The 23,330-nt window shown below is 40.9% G+C and overlaps 1 protein-coding gene across 1 annotated transcript in view; it reads right to left on the bottom strand.

The window, feature by feature from the left end:
- Positions 1 to 23,330, bottom strand: part of LOC124788945 (spondin-1-like) — a 643,244-nt gene that overhangs the window by 87,400 nt on the left and 532,514 nt on the right. The window contains exon 14 of the mRNA XM_047256231.1: positions 79 to 323. Coding sequence (XP_047112187.1) covers positions 79 to 323 — 245 coding nt within the window. The remainder of the gene's footprint in view (positions 1 to 78; positions 324 to 23,330) is intronic.

The raw sequence follows: 23,330 nt of genomic DNA, 5'->3' as shown, positions 1-23,330 counted from the left end.
AATAGTGTTATTATTAATGAAATATGTACATAAGTCAGCACTGAAGTTTATGTATTTTCTAAAGAATATATAGCTTACCAGAACATGCCTTTCCCTTGTCTTGTAACCTCTGCCACAGGTTACACTGCAAGGTGACCACTCTGACCATTCACTCATTAGACAATTCACAGGTTCCTCTGAAAGTTTGTCAGTTGATAAACTGTTTATGCTATCACTGACACTTGGGAAAGAAGTCAGTCCATATATTGGAGATGAGTCAACTATAAAATTTCCTGCTTCAATACCTCGCAGAGAGTTCTCCGTTGCCTCATTTTCATCTGAACCTGAAATGAAGTGATATTTTTTTTTTTATATATAAAATAAACATGCAATTGTTAATACTCAGGTATTCAACTGCTGCACAAATAATACAAGTTTAGAATTATTACATAGATAAGCTTTAGAATGTGTATGTCCAAGTAAAAACAATAACTTAAAAAGAAGGAGTGTTGATTTATAAACAAACAAATAATGATAGTGTGAAGTTAAATAAGGTCTGATTGTTCTCACTGAGCATCAGACATTTTTTCATTTTGTAGGTCTAATTTTTAGAATCATTAATAGGCTTTAATGATAGAAGTACAAAATCATTCATCAAATAATTGTTTTAGTAGATGCTATGGTCACTGCAACCAGACAATTGATACTAGTCTAAATAAGTAGGTATTAAATGATGAAAATTTGACAAATGTGCCAATTGAAGTATTTAAACATATCCCAAAGTATGAAAAATAAGCACAGGCATGCCAAAGAATTGCCTTAGACAGAATATTTGATGTCCACTTTCAAACTTAAATCCTTTCTAAATTATTTCAGTCTGAATCCATTTTTATCTCAAGGAAAGCTGAAGTATACCCTAAGAAAGAAAATTAGAATAAGGGACTTTTACCATCCATAATCAATATTTATGACACTATGTTATTTATATTATTGAAATATCCTAAACTGTATTAGTAACAAAACAAAGAGCCAACATCACACTTAAAATTGAGATCGCAAATGAAATCACATCAGAAAAAAATTGTTCACAATTTTTAATTAACTCCTCCTCTCAGCTAATACATGGTATTAGGACAGTAAAGATAGAGAAGAGTTACACTACAGATACCAATACAAATCATAAAGAAACTGGAATCAATGACTATAATTTTTAATGATTTTTTTCTTTCAAATAGTTGACAGAGATATGTACCAAAATAAGCAGACTGATACAGTTGAAATACAATAGCTTTTCTGAAACAGAACTTCCAGACTACAGTGAAGACCTTCTGTTGCAAAGTTTTAGCCACAAATGAAATTACAAAGTTACTAAGTCATAAAAAATATTGATATATTTAGTAAAATCGTTAATGGTTTGGTGGATCCTTTCTAGATATCTCTTGATAGCTAGTTAACAGTTTGAGACTTTTTCCTTGCACCAAAATCTGCAATAATATTGTGTATCTTAAAAAAATGTAATCACACAAAGAATTTCTTACTCATATGTCTTTGTGGCGTCTTATGTCATCGTCCAATGCCATGACGTGCGTGGATGTTTGCAAGTACTGTGCCACGAAACTTTCCCGCTGGACACCAGAGAAGCTATACACAAGTGACATTTGTTCTGTGATTTACTCTTTGATTGTTGATTTCTGTTCCACGTCCTACTCTTTGATGAAAAGTGTGAATCCAAGTGTTAGATACGGAATAATTTACTGTACTGAACTTTTCTCACACCTTTGCACTTGTTATTAATTGCAGTGTATTATGGTCTCTTCTGCCTGCAGGGCTTTGTAAATAAATTGTTACATCAAGCTGAGTCAAGGCAACTTTCCTTATTCAGCCTACAAGCACACACAGATGTTAAACCGTCGATCGTGGTAATTCAAACTGGTACCAACAAGGTGGTGACCCTGACATGATCTCCTGCGTTCACACTGAATTTATGAGATGTCCTTGCAAGAAATTGAGATGGCGAATCAACCAGAGCCAACAAATACTTCTGTGGTGCATCTAGCAGTGCAACTACCACCCTTCTGGCCCCACAATCCATCCCTGTGGTTTCTGCAAGTTGAAGCAAATTTTTTCTATGCAGGTATCACGGTCGATGCCACAAAATTCGTGCTTGTGGTCAGCCAACTATATCACCAGTATGCTGCTGAGGTTCAAGATATCATAATTAGCCCACCAGGAATGAACAGCTATGACTGACTGAAAGCAGAACTAATTCGCAAGAAGAACAAATCCGGCAGGTGATTACCCAAGGGGACATGGGTGACAAAAGCTTTCACAGTACCTATGTCATCTGTGAAGTAAGGTATATGCAGGTACAGTCCCAGACAGTTTACTGCACACGATCTGGAGCAGCCAGTTATCATCACCAGTGAAGGCAATCGTGGTGTCGCAGACTGACACATCTTTAGATGCAGTGGCCGAATTAGCTGATAAGATCCAAGAGGCAATGACGCCGTCAATAGTTAGCTCTGCCACTGCGGCGTGTGCCTGTGTGGTGACAACTGTTTCTCGCACAGATTATGATGTTCTTGCCAACAAAGTGCACTTGTTTTCACAGAAAATCAGCAAGCTGTTACACTGCCGCGACACGGACAACAGGAGCCGTCATCGATTCTGTCGTCACTCATGCAGCTGATCATCGACAGCCTTGTCTTAGACAGGGACAGGACAAACAGTCTGTTGGTACCATCGCAAGTTTGGCAAGCAAGCACATAAGTGTACAATGTCCTGCACCTACCCAAATGGCAGCGGCAATAGTAAGTGTGCGCCTCCTCCGGTTGCTGTCCGACATGCAGGCATCTTTTTGTGAGTGACCAACGTTCCACCTGGAAGTACTTAGTAGACCCTGGTTCTGATTTGTCAATCGTTCCTCGAACCATGCTACATCTCGAGTGACTGTCTATGTCCATTTGCCTTACACCTGCCAATAACTCCTGGATTATGACGTATGGCACGACATGCTTGGAACTCGACCTTGGGTTGTGGGATGCTTTCACATGGGACTTTACCATCACAGACGTCACCGAACCAATCATTGAAGCTGACTTTCTCGCCCACTACAACCTGCTGCCTGACATGAGGAACTCTCGCCTGATCGACAACACCACCAGCCTAACAACTTCCGGATTCCATCGAGACACCATTGTCCATACTGCCAAGGTAATCCAGGTAGTGGATGGCGAGTATGCAGAGCTGCTGTGAGGATTTCCAGCTCTGATGTGACTGTCCAGGGCACCTATGGAGGTAAGACATCCCCTACCTCTTGAGGCCGCAACATCTGGCCTCAGATTGCCCCCAAATAGCAGAGTCAGAATTTGACTGTATGTTGCACGAAGGTGTAATCCAGCCTTTCAACAGCCCTTGGTCCTCACCATTACATCTATTACCAAAGAGGAAGCTGCATAGAGGCCATGCGGTGATTACAGAGCCCTGAATGCCCGGACAATACCTGATTGTTATCCCATACCCTTGTTGCGCGACTACAATTACACATTGAGTGGTTCAGTAGTGTTCACTGTCTTAGATTGTGCAAAAGGCCAACACACAGATATCTGTAGCCGAACGTGGCATTCCGAAGACAGCCATTATCACTCCTTTTGGTTTATTCGAGAGCATGTTCATGACTTTTGGACTGAGGAATGCTGCACAGACATGGCAGCGCTACAGGGTTTACCTTTTGCGTTTGCATACCTGGACGACATTTTGGTTTTTTGTTGTCACCTGAGGAACATTGCCACCATCTAACCAAAATATTCAAATGATTGGAACACTGCAGAATCGTGCTCAATACCTCAAAATGTGTCTTTGACCAGCCTGAAGTAGACTTTCTCAGACGAAGAATTTCTGCAGCAGGATTGCTACCACTACCTGACATGGTGGAAGCCATTTTGTGCATTCCGAGGTCCGCTACAGCCAGGGAACTATGGCGTTTCCTTGGGATGTTAAATTTTTTCCGCCGCCATTTTCCACCCTCTGCTGAGCTACAGGAACCTTTAGTTGCGGTGCTAACTGGCCCGAAAGCCAAGGGTAATGTGCCCATAACTTGGACTCATGAAATAACTGTCGCATTTGAAGTGGCCAAGAAAAGCATCGTCAATGCATGGCTACTGGCACATTCAGATCCCGCCACCACGTTAGCACTGGTAGTCAACACTTGCCAGACCGCAATCAGCGCTGTGTTGCAACAACAATGTAGTGACATGTGGCAGCCACTCGCATTTTTTTCTCACAAGTTGACAACCTCACAAAGACTTTGAAGCATGTATGACAGAGAACCTCTGTCCATTTACGAATCTGTCAAGTACTTCAGGCTGCAACTAAAAGCATGTGACTTTGTTATCTTTACAGATCACAAGCCACTAACATATGCATTCCGTCAGAATAGCATGAACTGTTCCCACAGACAACACAACCAGCTCTTGCTTATTTCTCAGTTTACCACTGATATATGTAATGTGTCTGGGATTGACAATGTAGTGGCTGATTGTTTGTCCAGAGTCAGCAGCATCGCCAATACGACTGATTATGCCAACCTCACTACAGCACAGCAAGCTGATGTGGATTTACAAACAATCCTGTCAAATGGTGAATCAGTGCTAGACCTGCAGCTGGTAGACATTCCTGGAAGCAATGCAAAGCTATATTGTGACAGGTCCACATCGAAGCCAAGACCCTTCCTATCTCTGGAATTTCGGAAGGACATTTTCCATTTGCTGCACAACTTGTGTCACCCAGGCATACGAGCTATGACACACTTAGTAACAATGCATTATGTGGGGCCTGGGATGCAATTGGACTGCTGTGAATGGGCAAAATGCTGCTTGAAATGCCAGTGCAGCAAGATAAATCACCACGTCCACTCACTGGAAGGAAGCTTTCCAATCACGACAGCACAATACATGCACGTCCACCTTGACATTGTTGGCTAACTGTCATCATCCAATGGTCACTGTTACATACTTACGATGATTGATCGGTACACTCGATGGCCGGAAGCTGCACTCATGGAAAATGTTAAGGCAGAAACTATCGCTTTCACATTGATCACACACTGGGTGTCACATTTTGGTTGCCCATTGCACAGTACGATGGACAGAGGATGTCAATTCGAGTCCAATTTTTTCTGAGAGTTGACAAAATTTTGTGGCATACTTCACCACTGGATGACGCGCTATCACTCTACCAGCAATGGTTTAACAGAGCGATGACACCGTACCCTAAAAGCTGCCCTCGTGTGTCATGACACCGGATGGACCAAAGCACTTCCTGTGGTATTACTTGGACTCCAAAGCACATTCAAGCCAGACCTGGATGCTTCTTCAGCCGAATTGGTTTACAGCGAAGCATTACGCCTGCCAGGAGAATTTGTGGCTACCGATGCTCTGCCAAATCCTACAGGTGACCAGCCGGAATTTTTCCGTCAACTGTGACATGTGGCTCACCTCTGTCTGCAGCAACCTCACTGTCATGGGGCTCCTGCCACATTTGTCCATCATGACGTATACTCCTGCACACACATCATGTTACAAACAGAAGGTATTAAACACTCGCTCCAACCACCATATTCCAGCGCACACCATGTTGTAACCAGAGGAAGCGAGCCCATAGACATCTTGATCAATGGGAAGTAGACTACGGTCTCCACTGACTGAGTGAAACCAGCATACGTCTTTCCGGAAGCAACGATGCCTGACCTACCATGACTTCTGCCTCACTCAATAATCACTCTGTCAATGTCATCGCCATCGCTGACACAGACGCAGCCGGGGACTGTAGTTGACCCACCACAACGCACCTCAAGATATGGGTGACGTGTCAATTTTCCAGCACGCTATTTGGAACGATGCTCTGCTTCCACCATGGGGGCTGATGTGGCATCTTCTGTCATCATCCAGCGCCGTGATGTGCATGGGTGTTTGCAAGTACAGTGCCACGAAACTTTCCTGCTGGATGCCAGAGACACTATACACAAGCGGCATTTGTTCTGTGATTTACTCTTTTATTGTTGATTTCTGTTCCATGTCCTACTCTTTGACGAAAAGCATGAATCCAAGTGTTAGATATGGAATAATTTACTGTACTTAACTTCTCTCACACCTTTGCATGAGTTATTGATTGCAGTGTATTATGGTCTGTTCTGCCTGCAGGGCTTCGTTAATAAATTGTTACATTAAGCCGAGTCAAGCCTACTTTCCTTATTCAGCCTACAAGCACGTGCAGATGTTGAACCATCGATCACGGTAATTCAAACCGGTACCTACAGTCTTCTCCAAAATCTCTGGAAAATGAGAAAATTTGTAATTACTTGACAGTTTTACTTGCAAACAAACTAGCAGAAGAACCTATAGCCTACAGAACATCAATTTTATATAGAATGACAGATTCTGAAACACATACTTTCATTTTCAAGTGCTCACCATAATAAGTTTACTGAAACCAAGCCAGCATGTTGAATACATAACAGCATTTCCCATACATCTGTTAGATACCTGTGAGAATTATCTGCCTACACACTGTAATGTGAACCTGCCATATATTGTGTCCAAGCAACTTATCTGTATACTGCAAGTTGACACATACTGAACACCCCAGCGTGCCAAACTTCCAACAGCCAACTCCCAATAGATTGGTTTTAAGTAAATTGATATATAGATTTACAGCTGTTTCAGACAAGGGATGACACAACTAAAGCATTATTCTGGAAGAACAGCTATAGGGGATCATAATACTACATTTGCACTCTCCAAGACACAGAAATATAAATGATCACAAGATAGCCTGTCTATTGTGTTCAATACCATATTTACTCGAATCTAAGCCGCATCTGAAAAATGAGACTCTAAATAAAGGAAAAAAAATTTCCCGAATCTAAGCCGCACCTGAAATTTGAGACTCAAAATTCAGGGGGAGAGACAAGTTTTAGGCCGCACCTCCAAATCGAAACAAAGTTGGTCAATTATAATATGAGACACAATTTAGATCGAATGAATGACGATACAGCTACAGTAGTTTGGTTTGAGTCGTAAGCTTAGCAGTTAAGCTTTACCAGGTAGCCATTGCTATGCGTCAGGCGCTCCGTCCGTATTTATACAAGTGCCCATCCTTTTTTACGTGCTTCGTCTGATTTGAATCGATTGCTTATTTTGCTTTGATCTTATAAGTGCTGTTTTCTTTGTTATGGGTGTTTACGTCTCTCTAAGCTGAAAATGCATTACTGTACTGTGTCATGGATTGTTTGTCGCAGACTGCTACGGTTGCAGGTTCGAATCTTGCCTTGGGCATGGATGTGTGTGATGTCTTTAGGTTAGTTAGGTTTAAGTAGTTCTAAGTTATAGGGAACTGATGGCCACAGAAGTTAAGTCCCATAGTGCTCAGAGCCATTTGAACCATTTTTTTGTTTGTTTGTCGCATTCTGATACTGCGTGTTTACAGCCTGTCGCCGCTCGCGGCATGGCTTGCTTTTGTGTGCACTGCCGCCGCTTTTTTTTTTTTTTAAAAAAAAAAAAAAAAAAAAAAAAAAAAAAAAAAAAAAAAAAATCGTCTCACTAGCGAAACAATGGCAAGAGACTGCTATTTGTTGTTACTTACACTGCTGCTTTCTTTGATAATGATCAACAAGAACCAAATAATAGACTGCATATGACAGAACATGTTGTGAACGAGAGTTAGGCGAAAATTTTTCTCCGTTTGAAAATCTTTGCGGCCGCTTCTTTAGCACATAAAATTCTGCACAGAAATTAGGTCATCTTAGATTTAAAAATCTAGTCAGTTGTCTTGCTTCATTTCTGACTGTATCACTATTAGGCATAAGAATAATACGAATATAAACATGAGACGATACGTATATTCTTCCGTGTTTGCTGTTGTCTCACTCTAGTTTCGTAGTTTATTAGGCAGACAGGATTTAAATGAGATAGCAGCAAACACGAAAGAATACATGGCAAAATGTTTATATTCGTATTATTCTTATGGTGAAGAGAATACTGCATGTGATTCACATTTCATCAGGTTCCTATTAGCAACCATCTCTTCTCACAGGTAGGAAAAAATTCTGAACGTCGAGTTGGCCATATTGACAAACATCCCAAACAGTTTTGCCAGTTGGATTTTTGTAGGATATTCAACATTCAAATTCTGCTACATTCGAAGATGAACAATATGGAATTTGTATTTACTTCGTTGGATAATGTACGAAAATGCAGTGGGCGAAACTTCGGGCGGAGAAAAAAAAGCTCGTCTTCCACCTCTTTTTTTAAATTTATTTACTGACGCAGAGGTTTTGGCGCCGGTATTTATCTTTGTGCCTACAAAGCATGCCAGTGTAGTGCTACATATATTCGACGGCAGAAGTTAGTTGTGGTGACGCCATCCAACATTTTTCAGAACTTCCGCTTGCTTTGCACTCGATTCTAAGCCGCAGGTGATTTTTTGGATTACAAAAACCGGAAAAAAAGTGCGGCTTAGATTCGAGTAAATACGGTAGTTTCAGTGGAGGTATACCTAGAAATGTAGGTAGAGTCCTGGGCAAACAAGCCAGAAGACCTATTTTCCAACTACCTAAAAAGTTAAAAGCCATGCTTTACCTGATCAATGAAAGTTTTCACTGCTGGATTCCTGGTACTTCCAGCATCTCTTGTTAATGTGGAAGCAACTATATCAGTCAATCAATATGTGTAGTTTTTTAACATTGTTCAGAATACCAGTGGCACATTAAAAAATAATTATTTCAGGAAAATCAACAGCCTCAATAAAAAACTAAAGCTCATCTTATGAAACAACAGCAACAGAAATTAAAATATTAAATCAGCACTCTTTAATAAACAGAAATGTGAAAATGTTCAGCAATTACAAGACAACCTCGCCATTGTACTCCTTCATTTGAGTGAAGTTACATCTAGAAAAGTTATCACTTACATCTGATGCAACAAAAGCTTTGTTCCTTACATCAGCATACTGGAGCACAGTCATCAAAGAGACCATCAACATAAATTATTTTAACTGAGACAGTGGCTATCACCTTAATGGTGCTTGGAATTGGTCTCTTGATGTTGAGAGAATACAGAGAAATTTGCCACATTTTTTGAAATCCAGCTTGTGACACTAGTATCATAGACACTGGCACAATCACTGGTAACATTATGACAGTCAGTTTTGCTGATGAAAATGAAGGTGGTTACTATCAAATGGTTAAACATTCATTGTACTTTGAAACTGCAAATATCCAGAGAATATTTCATACAATGAGGCCAATGTGGAGTACTTCATTCACAGTTATTACAAGGGATGTATCTGATATGGCCCAATTTAGGTCTTGACTAACATGCGTGTATCATCAGTAAACATTACAGATTTTTAACAGTCCAGTAAAGTTATTGAAAGGTAATTTGTGCAGGTTAATTAATAGAAACAGTCCGTAGCAGTTCCACCTGCTTTATTTTCTTTGTTTGTTGTCCTCGGTGTCGACATATGGCGTTGTTACTCTGGCTGAAAAATGGAGTTTGTAATTTGGACACTGACTACTGTAAGCAATGTAGCTGACAGATGCTCTGTTTCATTACACTGTTTTTTATTTTCATTTTTCACCCCCCCCCCCCCCCCCCCCATATACACATTTAATATGGTCAGTGCACTATTGTTTAACCTTCGATACCTCCACATACAGCTACAATAGGTTACTATTGAACATCTATGAGCAGTAAAAACCTAACCATAAAGTTCACAGTTCTTGAAGAATGGAAAGGTATGTATTGAGCAGACACTGTCATTGTTTTTACACATGGCCTAATTGTTTAACACTTATTCCACAGTTAAGTTTAAGCATTGTTGTTGTTCTAACCAACACAGGATTCTCATCTGAAACTCGGCCGAGGACTGACTGTCTCATGATCAAAAATCAGGCCCTTATATATTATCACAATAAATAGGTACTGAAACTACACGTTGTTTACAGTTAATTGACAGAAATTACAGTTAAAACTTCAGTCATTAAATTAACTGAATACATCGAAAAATTCCGTCTCTTTAACAGTTTCTTCTACTACAAGAGTTAGGCCCAAATTATGTTGTTTAAACCATGAAATTAAGAAATATAGTCATGCGAACAATACTTTTGACAAAACTGTTAGTTACTTTGGAATTAATGAAGGGCTGGTTTTGTTAACATGTTTTCGAATAGAGCCAAATAGATACTTTAAGATTACTACTATTTTTTTCCATATGTTTATGATTAATATAGAATTTATATTTGTTTATATATCAACAATATAATATAAGTTATGAAACAATTATTGATTTCAGCCTCTAACAAAAGATACTAACTAGTAATAGTCAAAATAATATAGAAAATCAATTACATACATAAAATTAAGCACAAAGGAAATATATATCTAAAAACAAAGATGATGTGACTTACCAAATGAAAGTGCTGGCAGGTCGACAGACACACAAACAAACACAAACATACACACAAAATTCAAGCTTTCGCAACAAACTGTTGCCTCATCAGGAAAGAGGAAGGAAAGGGAAAGACGAAAGGATGTGGGTTTTAAGGGAGAGGGTAAGGAGTCATTCCAATCCCGGGAGCGGAAAGACTTACCTTAGGGTGAAACAAGGACGGGTATACACTCGCACACACACACATATCCATCCACACATATACAGACACAAGCAGACATATTTAAAGACAAAGAGTTTGGGCAGAGATGTCAGTCGAGGCAGAAGTGCAGAGGCAAAGATGTTGTTGAATGACAGGTGAGGTATGAGTGGCGGCAACTTGAAATTAGCGGAGATTGAGGCCTGGTGGATAACGGGAAGAGAGGATATATTGAAGAGCAAGTTCCCATCTCCGGAGTTCGGATAGGTTGGTGTTAGTGGGAAGTATCCAGATAACCCGGACGGTGTAACACTGTGCCAAGATGTGCTGGCCGTGCACCAAGGCATGTTTAGCCACAGGGTGATCCTCATTACCAACAAACACTGTCTGCCTGTGTCCATTCATGCGAATGGACAGTTTGTTGCTGGTCATTCCCACATAGAATGCATCACAGTGTAGGCAGGTCAGTTGGTAGATCACGTGGGTGCTTTCACACGTGGCTCTGCCTTTGATCGTGTACACCTTCCGGGTTACAGGACTGGAGTAGGTGGTGGTGGGAGGGTGCATGGGACAGGTTTTACACCGGGGGCGGTTACAAGGGTAGGAGCCAGAGGGTAAAGCATTTCTATTTAGTAATTTATTCACAGCTACAATGTCTGCTGCCACTTTTAAGAAGTAGTGGGTACTAATTCCATTATACTGCTGACACAGGTAGTACTTTTGTGACTCATTTTCATTTGCCATACTGTTTTATTTGTTTGTTTAATGAGCCTCCAAATTAATTTTGCCATTTTGTTATAGTATTGTATTTTTTATGAATAGAGCATTTTTTTTTAAATTTTTATGGTAACTGTGTTATTTTACAGTATTTATAATAAGGGAGTTTCAACTCATGGTTATGACTTGTTCTTTGAATTAGGTGGATGTTCCTCCTTCTGGCACCAAATAAATCTCAAATATAGTTTGTGCAATATTTTTCCATTATTAGTTTTAGGAGAAAACAGAGTTCAAAGTGCAGAAGCAATATGCTTCACAAAGAGTTTAATTTTTCAGTAGTTCAGTCTAATTTGTAAATTAATTCCTACTCTTCTTCCCACAAACTGTTGTTGGTTGTATCTCTCTTATAAACCACTTTTCATTATGAACTGAACCTACCTGATAGACATGATGTAATCTTAATCACATTTATGCAGTCTCTCTTTCTCACTACACTTACTGCTACACCTTTACTACAGGTTAGTTAGTCTCCTCCTAGAGAATTTAGAGCATTTCAGAAGTTTTAATAGAGTCCACAATGTAATGTCCACAAATTTAATTTTGATCTACTTTTATTTGTGAATCAGATAAGCTATTTACTGTTTCTTCTCCATTTAAATCACAGTAGATATTTGTGTCTAAAGTCAATTGTCAATGGTTGTTCCTCTGTGATCTTCAATACTCACTTGGAAATTTTATTGTGGCAAATAAACTGAAGTAGGACACCAATAACTCTTAGAAGTTTTTGATGTGGACAATCAGAGAGAAAATCAGTACTGAAGTCTTCTATTAAGTTTTGATAAACTTGTTGATGATATCCATATTGTTTGGTGAAATTTAATATATTTCCATCTTGCAGCCCATACACTTAACATATCACGGATGTTTAGGTATCCAGGTCCATTTCTGTGCCATAGTGTTTTGAGCTCTGTTCCAGACAACATTTCCTAACCTATAAAGCCTAACAGTGAGTGCTATTGTTGTAAATATCCACTCTGACTTTTCATTTATTGTTTCTACAATGCTTTGATGTTAGCTCATAATCATTTGTGTGTAGCCATTCAGTTTTAGTGATTATCAAATGATGTTTGATTTAAAATAACAGAGTGTTGGAATGACACTTATCCTTTCAAGGACTTTCGTTTCCTATGTCTAAGCATCCTTAGTTTTTGATTTATAATTGAATGAACATTTTACAGAGTTCTTGTGTTGCAAACAAATGTTCACACTGTTTCCTGTTTGCTTTTATATATTGATGCAGTCTCATAAGATTTAACCAGATGAAAATCCTCGTGTTACTGTTCAGATTGGACACCATTGGCAGTTTCAGAGTACTGTGTGGGTTCCTACCATGATTTACAGTTGCACCCCGGAAGGACTTAATTCATAAGAGTCTTCCTGAGTGCAGCTGAAAATCAGAGCAGACATGAGATTCATGCATGATGGAGCTCCAGCACATTCCAGTCACAGTGTTCAAGTTACAGTGGATAATATTTCCCATGACAAGGGGTTAGGTCGGGGAGCACAAGTGTCATGGTATTAATGTTTCCACAAGCTCAGTCTTTTAGGTTTTTGCCAGGGGATCACCAAGAAGAATTGGTTTAGGCAGCAGGCAGTCCTAATGCAGAGATCCTTCATGAAACTGTCATAGAATCCGGCAAAACCATTTAATATTAATCCGGGTTGTTTGAAAAAGTGTATCATTCCATCATCTGATAAAAGCACCTAGTCCTATAAAACATTCAGAATAATAATCCTATAAGACCTTCAGAATAATCTACAGGCCTTTAGCAGTAGTTTGACAGAAATGGAATAAATAGTAATAATAATAATAATAATAATAATAATAATAATAATAATTATGAAACTTCCTGGCAGATTAAAACTGTTCGCCGGACAAGACTCGAACTCAGGACCTTTGCCTTTTGGGGGCAAGTGCTCTAGCAGGGAATAATAATAATAATAATAATAATAATAATAATAATACATTTAATCTTTTCCTAAATGAAGTTATTACCATGCTTGAAGCAGCTTTACCAAGGAGTACATGAAAAAAATAACATCTAAAATATTTATATTTCATAGTGCCTTACTACAGGAAGCAGAATTTCTTGTAAAATAAACAAAAAGCTTTATGTAGCACTCAGAATTTCTAGTGATCCTCATGGTAGACTGCACTATAAAATATGATGCAACACCCCAGAGAATATTACAAAAAAGGAGAAAAGTATGTTCAGTAAGTGTGAAATTGAGATTTCAAATAATCACCTATCTGGAAAAAATTAAAAAGGGAGAAAGGCAAAATCACAATACCCACAGACAAGACAGAAATGAGCAATAGTGGGAGCATTATAGATGACAAGTTATTTGTTGCTAACATTGTCAATAGTGTTTTCCACAGAGCAACTTATCAGGTTTGATTTTAATGGGCTTATGAATGAGGGTGTGGTGCCTCTGAATTCCAGATTTTGAGATCCCCACAGTTTGCCCTAGCAGACAACTCTATCTGTGCAGCCACACCTGGAATATCTCCAAAGAGCCAATGCACAATAGACAACTGCCAACAGGAGTGCCTTTTTCCCCCACCACCACATGTGAAAACGGATGCTTCTGCCAGATTTTCCCTCACCAGAGACGGTGCCATTCTTGTGAGTGTGCATGTGCTGAGCAGTGTTATCAGTGGCTATGCAAGTATTTTTTTTTTTTTTTTTTTTTTTTTTTTTTTTTTTTTTTTTTTTTTTTTTTTTTGCCATTTCAGTGAATGTGCAGTGTTTTCTAATGAGGATCCGGGTGCTGTACAAAGACTTATAATTGCTGCAGTCCAATGGCTTACTGATGGCAGTACCTGGACATATTTCTGTGAGTTGGCCTTGCATTGCATTTTACAAATAGCTCATTTACCAAACGGGTCCAGTGGCGTACCCACCACCATGGCTTGTTGTTGTAAGTCCTTCCCTCCAATAGTGGGAACAGTAAATTCAGCACGTTTAGTTCCACAAATGATTAAATGATTCTAGTCTGTGCCTATCAACCATGTGCACTCCACTTGCTTGATTTCTGGACTCACAGGGTTTTGATTTCACCCTCCACACATGTCAGTGCCTGGTCATGGTACTTGCTTACATCAAGACTGTGTTTCTTGTGTCCTATGCAGGACAGAAGTTAAAATATGTATCAGTAGTTTGGATTTCTGTCTTGAACTTAATTTTGTGTGGATATCAACTGTAATAAACAGACTATCAATCATTTTTACAAGTAGTTTTCAATAGTGTGTAGTTTGTGAATAAATCATGTGGCTGAAATTCTAACTTGTGTAATTTCATAGAATATGCATTCCATTCCATTGCACTATCACCTATTTTTTCTTTAAAATTTAGTGCCAATGCATGCCATGCAGTGAGAACTAACAGTACAGCATGTGTACCCACACTGGTGACCCTGATTCTTGAATTTTCAACATAGCGCATCCCTCCTTGAGAGTGCCCTTTGTATACCTCTGCACCGCACTGCATTTACACGAGCATTGAACATGCAACCCTTGTCTTCCCCTCTTCCCATCCGTCCAACCCACTTACTACCAAGATGGAGCACCCTTTGGGGAATGGTCCCACACAGCCAACCTCTGTTACCTTGTCCACAGTAGAAAGCATTCCTTCTGATCACCATCATGCAAATAGTCCTTCTGATCCACAATCACAGGAAGCTGGCTTCAATTAATTCCTCATGCAGTTTGCTCAAATCTGAGTGCTGCTGCACATCTTGCACAGGCCCCGATGCCGACCAATCAACCGATCAGAACTTCCACCCTCCTCCCCACATTCATCACCTGTGATCCATGCCTATAATTTGCTTCTGTTGAGGTGATCTTCACCAGTTCTGGAATTATAAGCAATGCAATGAAGTTCACCCTTACTATAGCTGCGCTTGGTCATGGCAGAAGCTCGTAACATTATCACCAACCCCCTAACATCCGGCAGCTACGACAAACTGAAAAAGTGCCTAATCACATGCTTAGCGTCATCAGAAACACAGCACTCCTAGGCTTTGTTTTCATCAGATAAACACTCTAGCATGAGACCCACCGAGCTCCTGCAGCACTTCTGTACCTTAGCTGAACTTCATGTCTTGCTGGACAAACTCCTCTTCCACAATTGGCGTTCTTGTTTGCCTGGTGCCATTCATACTGCACTCACCGCACAGGATCATAGAGACACCGATGCAGCCACTGTGATAGCAGATCGAATGTTCAAATCCCTTGACCTCCCACCAGCTGTAACCACCACCTGTTCTCCTTACCTGCCTTCCCTCACTCTGACCGCCCCCTACCACTGTGGTAACAAGTCTTCCAGCTGCTCTGAAGCACACCTGGAGAGGATAACGTTACCTGTGCCTCAGGACATGCAGTCTGATGTAGCACTCATCAAGGCATGCTTGAGCTGTGAAATGGACAACTTAACCACCACCCTCACATGCTCACAGCCAACCGCCTCCACTCCTTCTCCCTCACCATAACTCTTCACAGCCTAAGGCCACTACCCACACAGCCATGTGACTGCAGGTGCACACAGGTGCATAGGTGTGACAACCCTCATCCTTTTCCCCACCCATTCAGCGAACAGGAGGAGCTACATGACACTGAACCTGTGTGCTGGTACCATGAATGCTTTGACTGTTAAAATTGTACTACCTTCCCATCCCTATTTGAAATTCCTTCCTCATGTCAACATTCTCTGAAGAGATCAATTTAGCACAAATTTTTAACTTTCTGGATTTTATAATGTTATGCCTATAAACAGTTTAAAAAAAATTGTACAAATGAGTTTACTGTCTCAGATTAAATTTCACATTAATATGTTACCCAATTTATATTAGCAGGTAAGGCGAGTAAGCCATTCGTTAATAATCCAGATTTGATATTTTGTGATATGAACTGTGCAGCCATGTTGCACCACATATTCTTGAAAATTCACTTTTCCCCTATTTCTGAAAAGCTACGATGTTTATTCATTATGTTTATTTAAAATGATAGCTCTACATGAGAGAAACTGAAAACACGAATAACAGTATCTTATTCAAGGTAATTTGTTTATAATTAACTAAAATGTAATTTAAATTGTTGTACTGTAAAATTCATTGAAATTGTATATGAAATTAAGTAAACTTTTCCAAATTGAATACCAGAAAATGTAGGGCAATATGTCGCCTATTTTTCAGTGTAAGTAACTGAAATCATCTAATGACTTTTAATTGTTATTTTGTAAATCTTACATTTAACAATTGTTTAGTTTATGTAAAAGGAAGTGACACATGAGCAATGTCAGTCAGTAAGGAAGAGGCATGTAAAAGAGTAGGAGACAATCAGAGGCAGTCAGTCAGTCAGTCTGCATTATTGTCTTTCGGAAGCTGTTTGTGTGACTCTTTCAGAGGCTGTCAGCCAAGAAATGTATATATTAGCAGTGTATATCCAAATCAGTCACAATACAAGACAAGAAAAGTGATATACTCTGTGTTTTGTTTAAAAATTAGTACATCAGCAACGCCGAACACTGGGACTTTCTGAAGCAACAACCACCGAGGATATCAAAGTTGAGTAACTCATCATATGGAGCAGCTGAGTTATTATGCAAACTTTTATTAACTATAATTGAAATTGTTTAGTTTTCACTCATCTTTTTGCTTGTGAATGATGAAGGCCCAAAACTATTAAGTTGCCCCGACTGAGAATACACTATTAGCACTGTCCATTTATAGGTAGAACTGCAGAAACTGTATATTTTATTCTCATTCAGCATCAGTGATAATTAAAGTGCTTCCATCCTCTCACACATTTAATGGTGACATTTTACAGTGATGAAGCAAATTGCTGTCCACCATCCTTGTAGGACCCAAACACGGTCAGTGACCGGCGGTGGATGCACCCAGTTACTTTGCAATTTTGGAATGCCTGTTTATATCAGACCACAATTACTCCACCATGCCCATATCATACCTCACTGACAGACCTGTCCACACAGACTGCAACCACCCCTCTCCTTTCCTGCTTACTGCTGCAAATGGTTCCATCATCACCACCTATGGCCCACATACCCATTGTGTTGACCTTGGCCTTGGTGAGGAGTCTCTCTGGACTTTCACTGTGGCTGACATCACTGACCTGATCCTCAGCACAGATTTTCTTTCCCACATCAATCTCCTCCCCAGCGTTTCACAACTTAGCCTGATTGACGATGCGATGCATCATTCCGCCCCATGCATCAATCACCCCACCTCCCACATTACTATTAAGTAACTATCCTGATCTAATCCTTTTGCGAATCTCCTCTCCAAATTTCTGTTCCTCATCTGCCCTCCTGGTGCTCCATGCAAGGCACACCATAACACAGTGCCCTATATCATGACCACATTGGATCCACTGGCACACTGCCATGTCCGCCCTCGTGCAGGCAGAAATTGAAGCCTTCACTGCCTCCCATGAATCCACTACCCTACAAAAAGCCAGTGGTCCTCTGCACTCCATTTAGCTTCAAGAAGGATGGCACTTGGCACCCTTGTGGTGATTATTGGCATGTGAATAAATGAACAATTCCTGACCATTATCCCTTTCCCCTTTTGCAAAGTTATAATGACATTTCAGGCTCTTCTGTATTCAGTAAGGTAGACTGCACAAAAGCTTTTACACAGATTGTGGTCACAGCAGATGACATTGAGAAGGTGGCCATTATTACACCCTTTGGTCTTTTCAAAAGTTCCTTTATGCCTTTTGATCTCCACAGTGCCATGCAAACATGGCAGTCTTTTCTATAGAATGTCCTCCATGGTGCATCAGGCCATTTTGCTATTTGGACAACATCCTGATTTCCTCCTGAAACTCAGCAAAACACCACAAAGACCTCAAGGAGGTTTTTACCCACCTGAAATAAGCAGGGGTCATCCTCATTGTGGACATATGTGTGTTCTGGATAGCCGAGATTGACTTCGTTGGACACATCATTTCCACATCCAGTTTGCACCCTCTATATGCGAAAGTCTGTGCAATCACCGAGTTTCCACACCCCACAACATACAAGGAACTATGCAGATTTTTGAGGATGTCAAATTTCTTTCACTGTTTCCTAAAAGACATGGCCTCCATTCAGAAACCCTTCACCACTGCATTGAGAGCCAGCTGAACAAAAGGCAAAGGACCCACAACATGGATCCCAAGTATGGCAGCCAGTTTCAAGCACACCAAATTCAACCTCTCCAATGCAGCCCCTCTGGTGCACCCCCACCCCTCTGCCCCCTCACTGTCATCACTGACATAAGCCCATCTGTGATTGGCATGGTTCTGCAGCAGTGGGTTGGAGCCATGCCAAGCTGTCAGAACCACAACACAAATGGGCTGCATACGATTGAAAGTTGCTTGCAATTTACAAGGCAGTGAAGTATTTCCACTCCTCCATTGAGGGCACCATTTCGCTGTTTTTACAGACCATTGGCCACTCAAGATAGGTTTTTCTCAGAAAGACAGTGGCCAGATTTTGCCTTGGCACTTCGGCTAGTAGGAGTACATAGCTCAATTTACCACTGATATACATTCCATAGCTGGCATCAACAACATTGTCATTGATTGCCTCAGCTGCTCCTGTACCCTCAGCCCTTTACTAAGTTATAAGACCGGAGCGAAGACCCAGATCACTGACCCCACACTAGACCACTTACATCAGGATCCTAATTAAGACCTCATCCTCCAATTCCACCCAGTCCCTGATGCTGAATTACATATTTGGTGCAATCTCCTGTCTTACCCCGCGCACACCACTGGCTCCAAAGACCGTGTAAACACCTACCTTCCCCTACCTTCTGAAACCAGTTTTCGACTGCTTGCAAGGGCTAGCACATTCTGGCATCTGCTGCCCTTATCCAGGAATGTTTTATGCCAGTGTGTCAAAGTGGGCCATCACATTCATGCGCGAATGGCCTCATTTCCCTACTGAACCCAAGTCAATGTTGACCTCGTCAGCCCCTTGTCCTCTTCAGATGGCTGTCACTTTATCTTGACAATAATAGATGGTTCACATGCTGGCCAGAAGCCATGATCATTCCCAACATTTCAGCTGAAACAGTTGCTGCCACATTCATCAAGACATGAGTTTTGTGTTTCAGTTCCCCCCATCATTATTGTCTAACTGCATGCGCCAATTCACTTCCAGTTTGTGTAAAACCCTGAAAGAGATCTGCAGTACCCTTGTCCATACTATAACTAGCTGTCATCCTGCAGCAAGTGGCATGGTGGAATGTTTCCACCGCACTTAGAAATCTGACCTTACTTGCTGCAGTGGAAAATGGTCCGGTGCTTTGCCATTTGTCTTGTTAGGCTTGTGGGTGGCCCACAAGACTGCTATATGGGCAGCTCTGGTCCAGCCAGGTGTCTTTATTGGGCCACAGCCTTTTGCCACTATGTAGTGTATTCCAGATTTCATTTAGCGGTTGCAAAACTATGGCTGTGGCTGATGCCTCCATAATGCCTTGGCGAGTTCAAAACTTTTGTGCACCACAACCTCCCATTGTGCACTCACCTGATGCTAAGTGTCGATGTCTGTCAGCCCCTGCTCCACCCACAGTACTCGGGCCCTCATCTTGTTTTGCAGCAAAATGACAAAACATTCACTGTGCACCTCCATGGTGCCGCATCAGTGGTATTGATTGACAGACTAAAGCCAGCATACGTGTTCACCATTGATGAAGCCGATACACTGCAGGTGGTTGAGATATCCTTACCAACCATGGATGCTGCTACTGACACCAACACCTGCCCTGACACCACCGACACCTGCAACACAGATGCAGCCACATTGTTCCTGTTAGCTACCCCTCATGCCGCCATTACTGAGCATGTGGAACCCGAAGCCGAAGGCACAACACGTGACACCAAGACAGACGCTGCAACACTGGCAATTGGTGGAACTGTAGGCACCACTCCTCTGTCAACTGAGTGGCCCTTGCCACAACTCAGATTGTGACCTACAGCACCCAAGAAGTGACACTTTCCCCCATCACCATACACATATCCCACCAGAGTATTTAGCAGATGGCAGAGACAACTGGTGCCCGCACACTTTGGTGTGCATTACATCACGTGTACTGGCTGCACCATGTGTGGATGCCAATGCCCTGCCTGCCCTAGTTGCCCAATGCTGCTCCGTATCCAGCAAGACTGCAGCACAACACAGATCCTCATGCTGCTCGCTGCACCTCTCACATTCACCGTTGTACCATGTAACACATTTGTCCCTGAGTTGAAAGGCCAGCTGTTTTCTCATGCTTTAGGCTGCTGTCCGCCACCACACACAGCTTGCAGCCTGGACCTACTCCCAATGTTGTCCACCTGGAGCAGATGTACTCACCACCACCGCTGCCTCAGCCAGCAGTAGCAGTCAGCTGTCTTCCCCCACCACACCCCACACCAGCACCATTCGGCATTGGTGCAGTGGGTGTCAAGGTCACAGGCAAGCTGCGACCACCTGCCTGATGCTGCTGCCCCAAAACCTCAGCTGGTGGTAGTGGCCAGCTACCCTCCCCAGCTGCATGTCACACCAGCACACCCGACATCAACAGAGTGGCTGTGAAGGTGATGGACCAGTTGTGACCACCATTCCAATGCTGCTGGCCAAACACCATGGTCACCAGCAGTGGCCCAGCTGCTTCTTCCCACCACATGCAACGATGCCTCATACCTCTGCCAATGCTGTGAGTGTTGCCTGTACAGTCCGCTGTCAGATCAGCATCTCCGTGCATCTCTACCACTGATGCTCGCAGCAGTGACCATTGCCCCTGGAGCCATGCTCATATGTTGCTACTCTGGCTGTAATGAAGCAAGCTGGGATATTTTTTACTTCCACTCTTGTTTTGCCATCTGCCTCTTTAAAATTAATTTTTTCATTTCTGACATACGTGAGTATAATTTGCATTTTCGTAAAAGAGAAAGGTTGGCCCTCAGTTTTAAAGAATATAACACAAGATGTAGTTTTGTGCTTAGTTTTGTGTATGTCATCAATTTCCTAATTTATTTTGACTATTCCTAGTTAATATCTGTTGTTACAGTGTGAAATCAGTAATTGTTTCTTAACTCAAATTCTACTGTTGACTTATAATTTCTGTACTAATCATAAATATTTGGAGGAACAACTAATAGTATTCTTAAAGGATCTATTAGGCTCTATTTGAAAACATGTTAGCAAAGCCAGCTCTTTATTAATGATAAAGTAATTAACAGTTTTGTCAAAAGTATTGTTTGTGTAACTATATTTGTTAATTTCATGATTTATTGAAGGAATTAAGTTTTAATTGTAATTTCTGTAATTTAAACATCAAGCAATGCATAGTTTCAGTGCACATTATTGTGAGGATATATAAGGGCCCGATTTTTGGTCCATGGCCGAGTTTCAGACAAGAAACCCGTAATGGTTAGATAAACAACAATGCATCAACTTAACTGTGAAATAAGTGTAACACAATTAGGCCGTGTGTTAAAACAATGACAGTGTCTGTTCCATATGTACCTTATTATTCTATGAGAACTGTGAAATGTGTGGTTAGGTTTTTACTGCTCACAGATGTTCAACAGTAAACTATTGTAGCAGTATGTGGATGTTTGCCTGCAACCTATTAATGAGGCTTATCGAAAGTTAAACAGTAGTGCACTGGCCACATAACTGTGTATTATTTGTGGTTCGTGAACAGTGAAAGTAAAGAACTGTGCAACTCAAATGTGCACCTGTTGGCTACATCATTTAAAGTAGTCAGTGTTGAACTTCCACCTCCAATTTTTCAGCCAATAGCACAATGCAGCACGTCGACACCGAGGACAATCAATGATGAAATAAAGCAGGTGAATGTCACATATGGTGCCCTTCCAGGTGAGGACTATTTTATGTGGGCACAATAAACTAGGACTTGCTAACTTTGACAGTGAACTTGAGTGGTTTACAGTGATTTAAATGGAGAAGGTGCAAGAGTCGATCTGTATGTGGGTTTCATGACCACAATATAACAGCAGCCAATCAGCAGGTGGGTTCTATGGAAGCAGCCACTGAGTACAGGACCAGCCAATCAGCGTGCAGGTGGGCACAGTTGACCGGGTTAAAAAAGATGCCTCACCGAGAATATTACAACTTGCAGCAGACAACAAATTGAGATGAAAACCGTAGTAGCAGCAGAGCAGCAGGAGGAGAGTGAATAAGAATAAGATAATTTCATAGCAAAAGCCATTTTAAATTAAATGATACATAATGAGTGGCCTTAACGAACAAGACAGTGTGACTGAGAACAAAGCTCTAGAGGTTAAGTTGTTAAATGAACAGAAAGACTTAAGTGGGACTGTTCTGTAAATGATAGTGTTTATAAATCAGATATGAATGTAACTTTGAATGATGGGGGCAAAAGTCCTATTGCAGATGGAATGGTAAAAGTGTCATCTACATTGTATGGCGATGTGAGCGAAATGGACAAAAACAGTTTGACGTGGATGAAATCATTAAGATTGAGAAGGAGAAATCAAGTAGTGAAACAGGTTATGGTAGATGGAAAATTGGAAGCAATGTTAAGGCAGATTATGAGTAGTATGCATATGAAAGAAGACATCAGAAGGGTGGAAAATAGTACGAAAGAAGACATTAATAGGGTGAAAAAGAAAACTGATAGCATTAGAACTGACATGGTTAGCTTAAAGGATGAAATGAAGAAAGATATTAAAGAGGAGATTCAGGTAGTCACCTCTAATCATTCAGAATTAAATAAGAAGGTTGAATCAGTAGCTAAAGATTGTGATGAAAAGATAAAGAAAATAGTACATAACACTAACAAGAAATTAATATTAATGAGTAGTAAATGTGGAGAAGAGAGAGAGAAGCTTTGTGATGACTATAGTACGAGGGTGGAGGCTTCTGAAAAACAGTGTAAGGATGAAGTC

The sequence above is a fragment of the Schistocerca piceifrons genome, chromosome 3, assembly GCF_021461385.2.
Source record: "Schistocerca piceifrons isolate TAMUIC-IGC-003096 chromosome 3, iqSchPice1.1, whole genome shotgun sequence".
Taxonomy (NCBI): domain Eukaryota; kingdom Metazoa; phylum Arthropoda; class Insecta; order Orthoptera; family Acrididae; genus Schistocerca; species Schistocerca piceifrons.
This window is presented reverse-complemented; position numbering and strand designations above follow the sequence as displayed.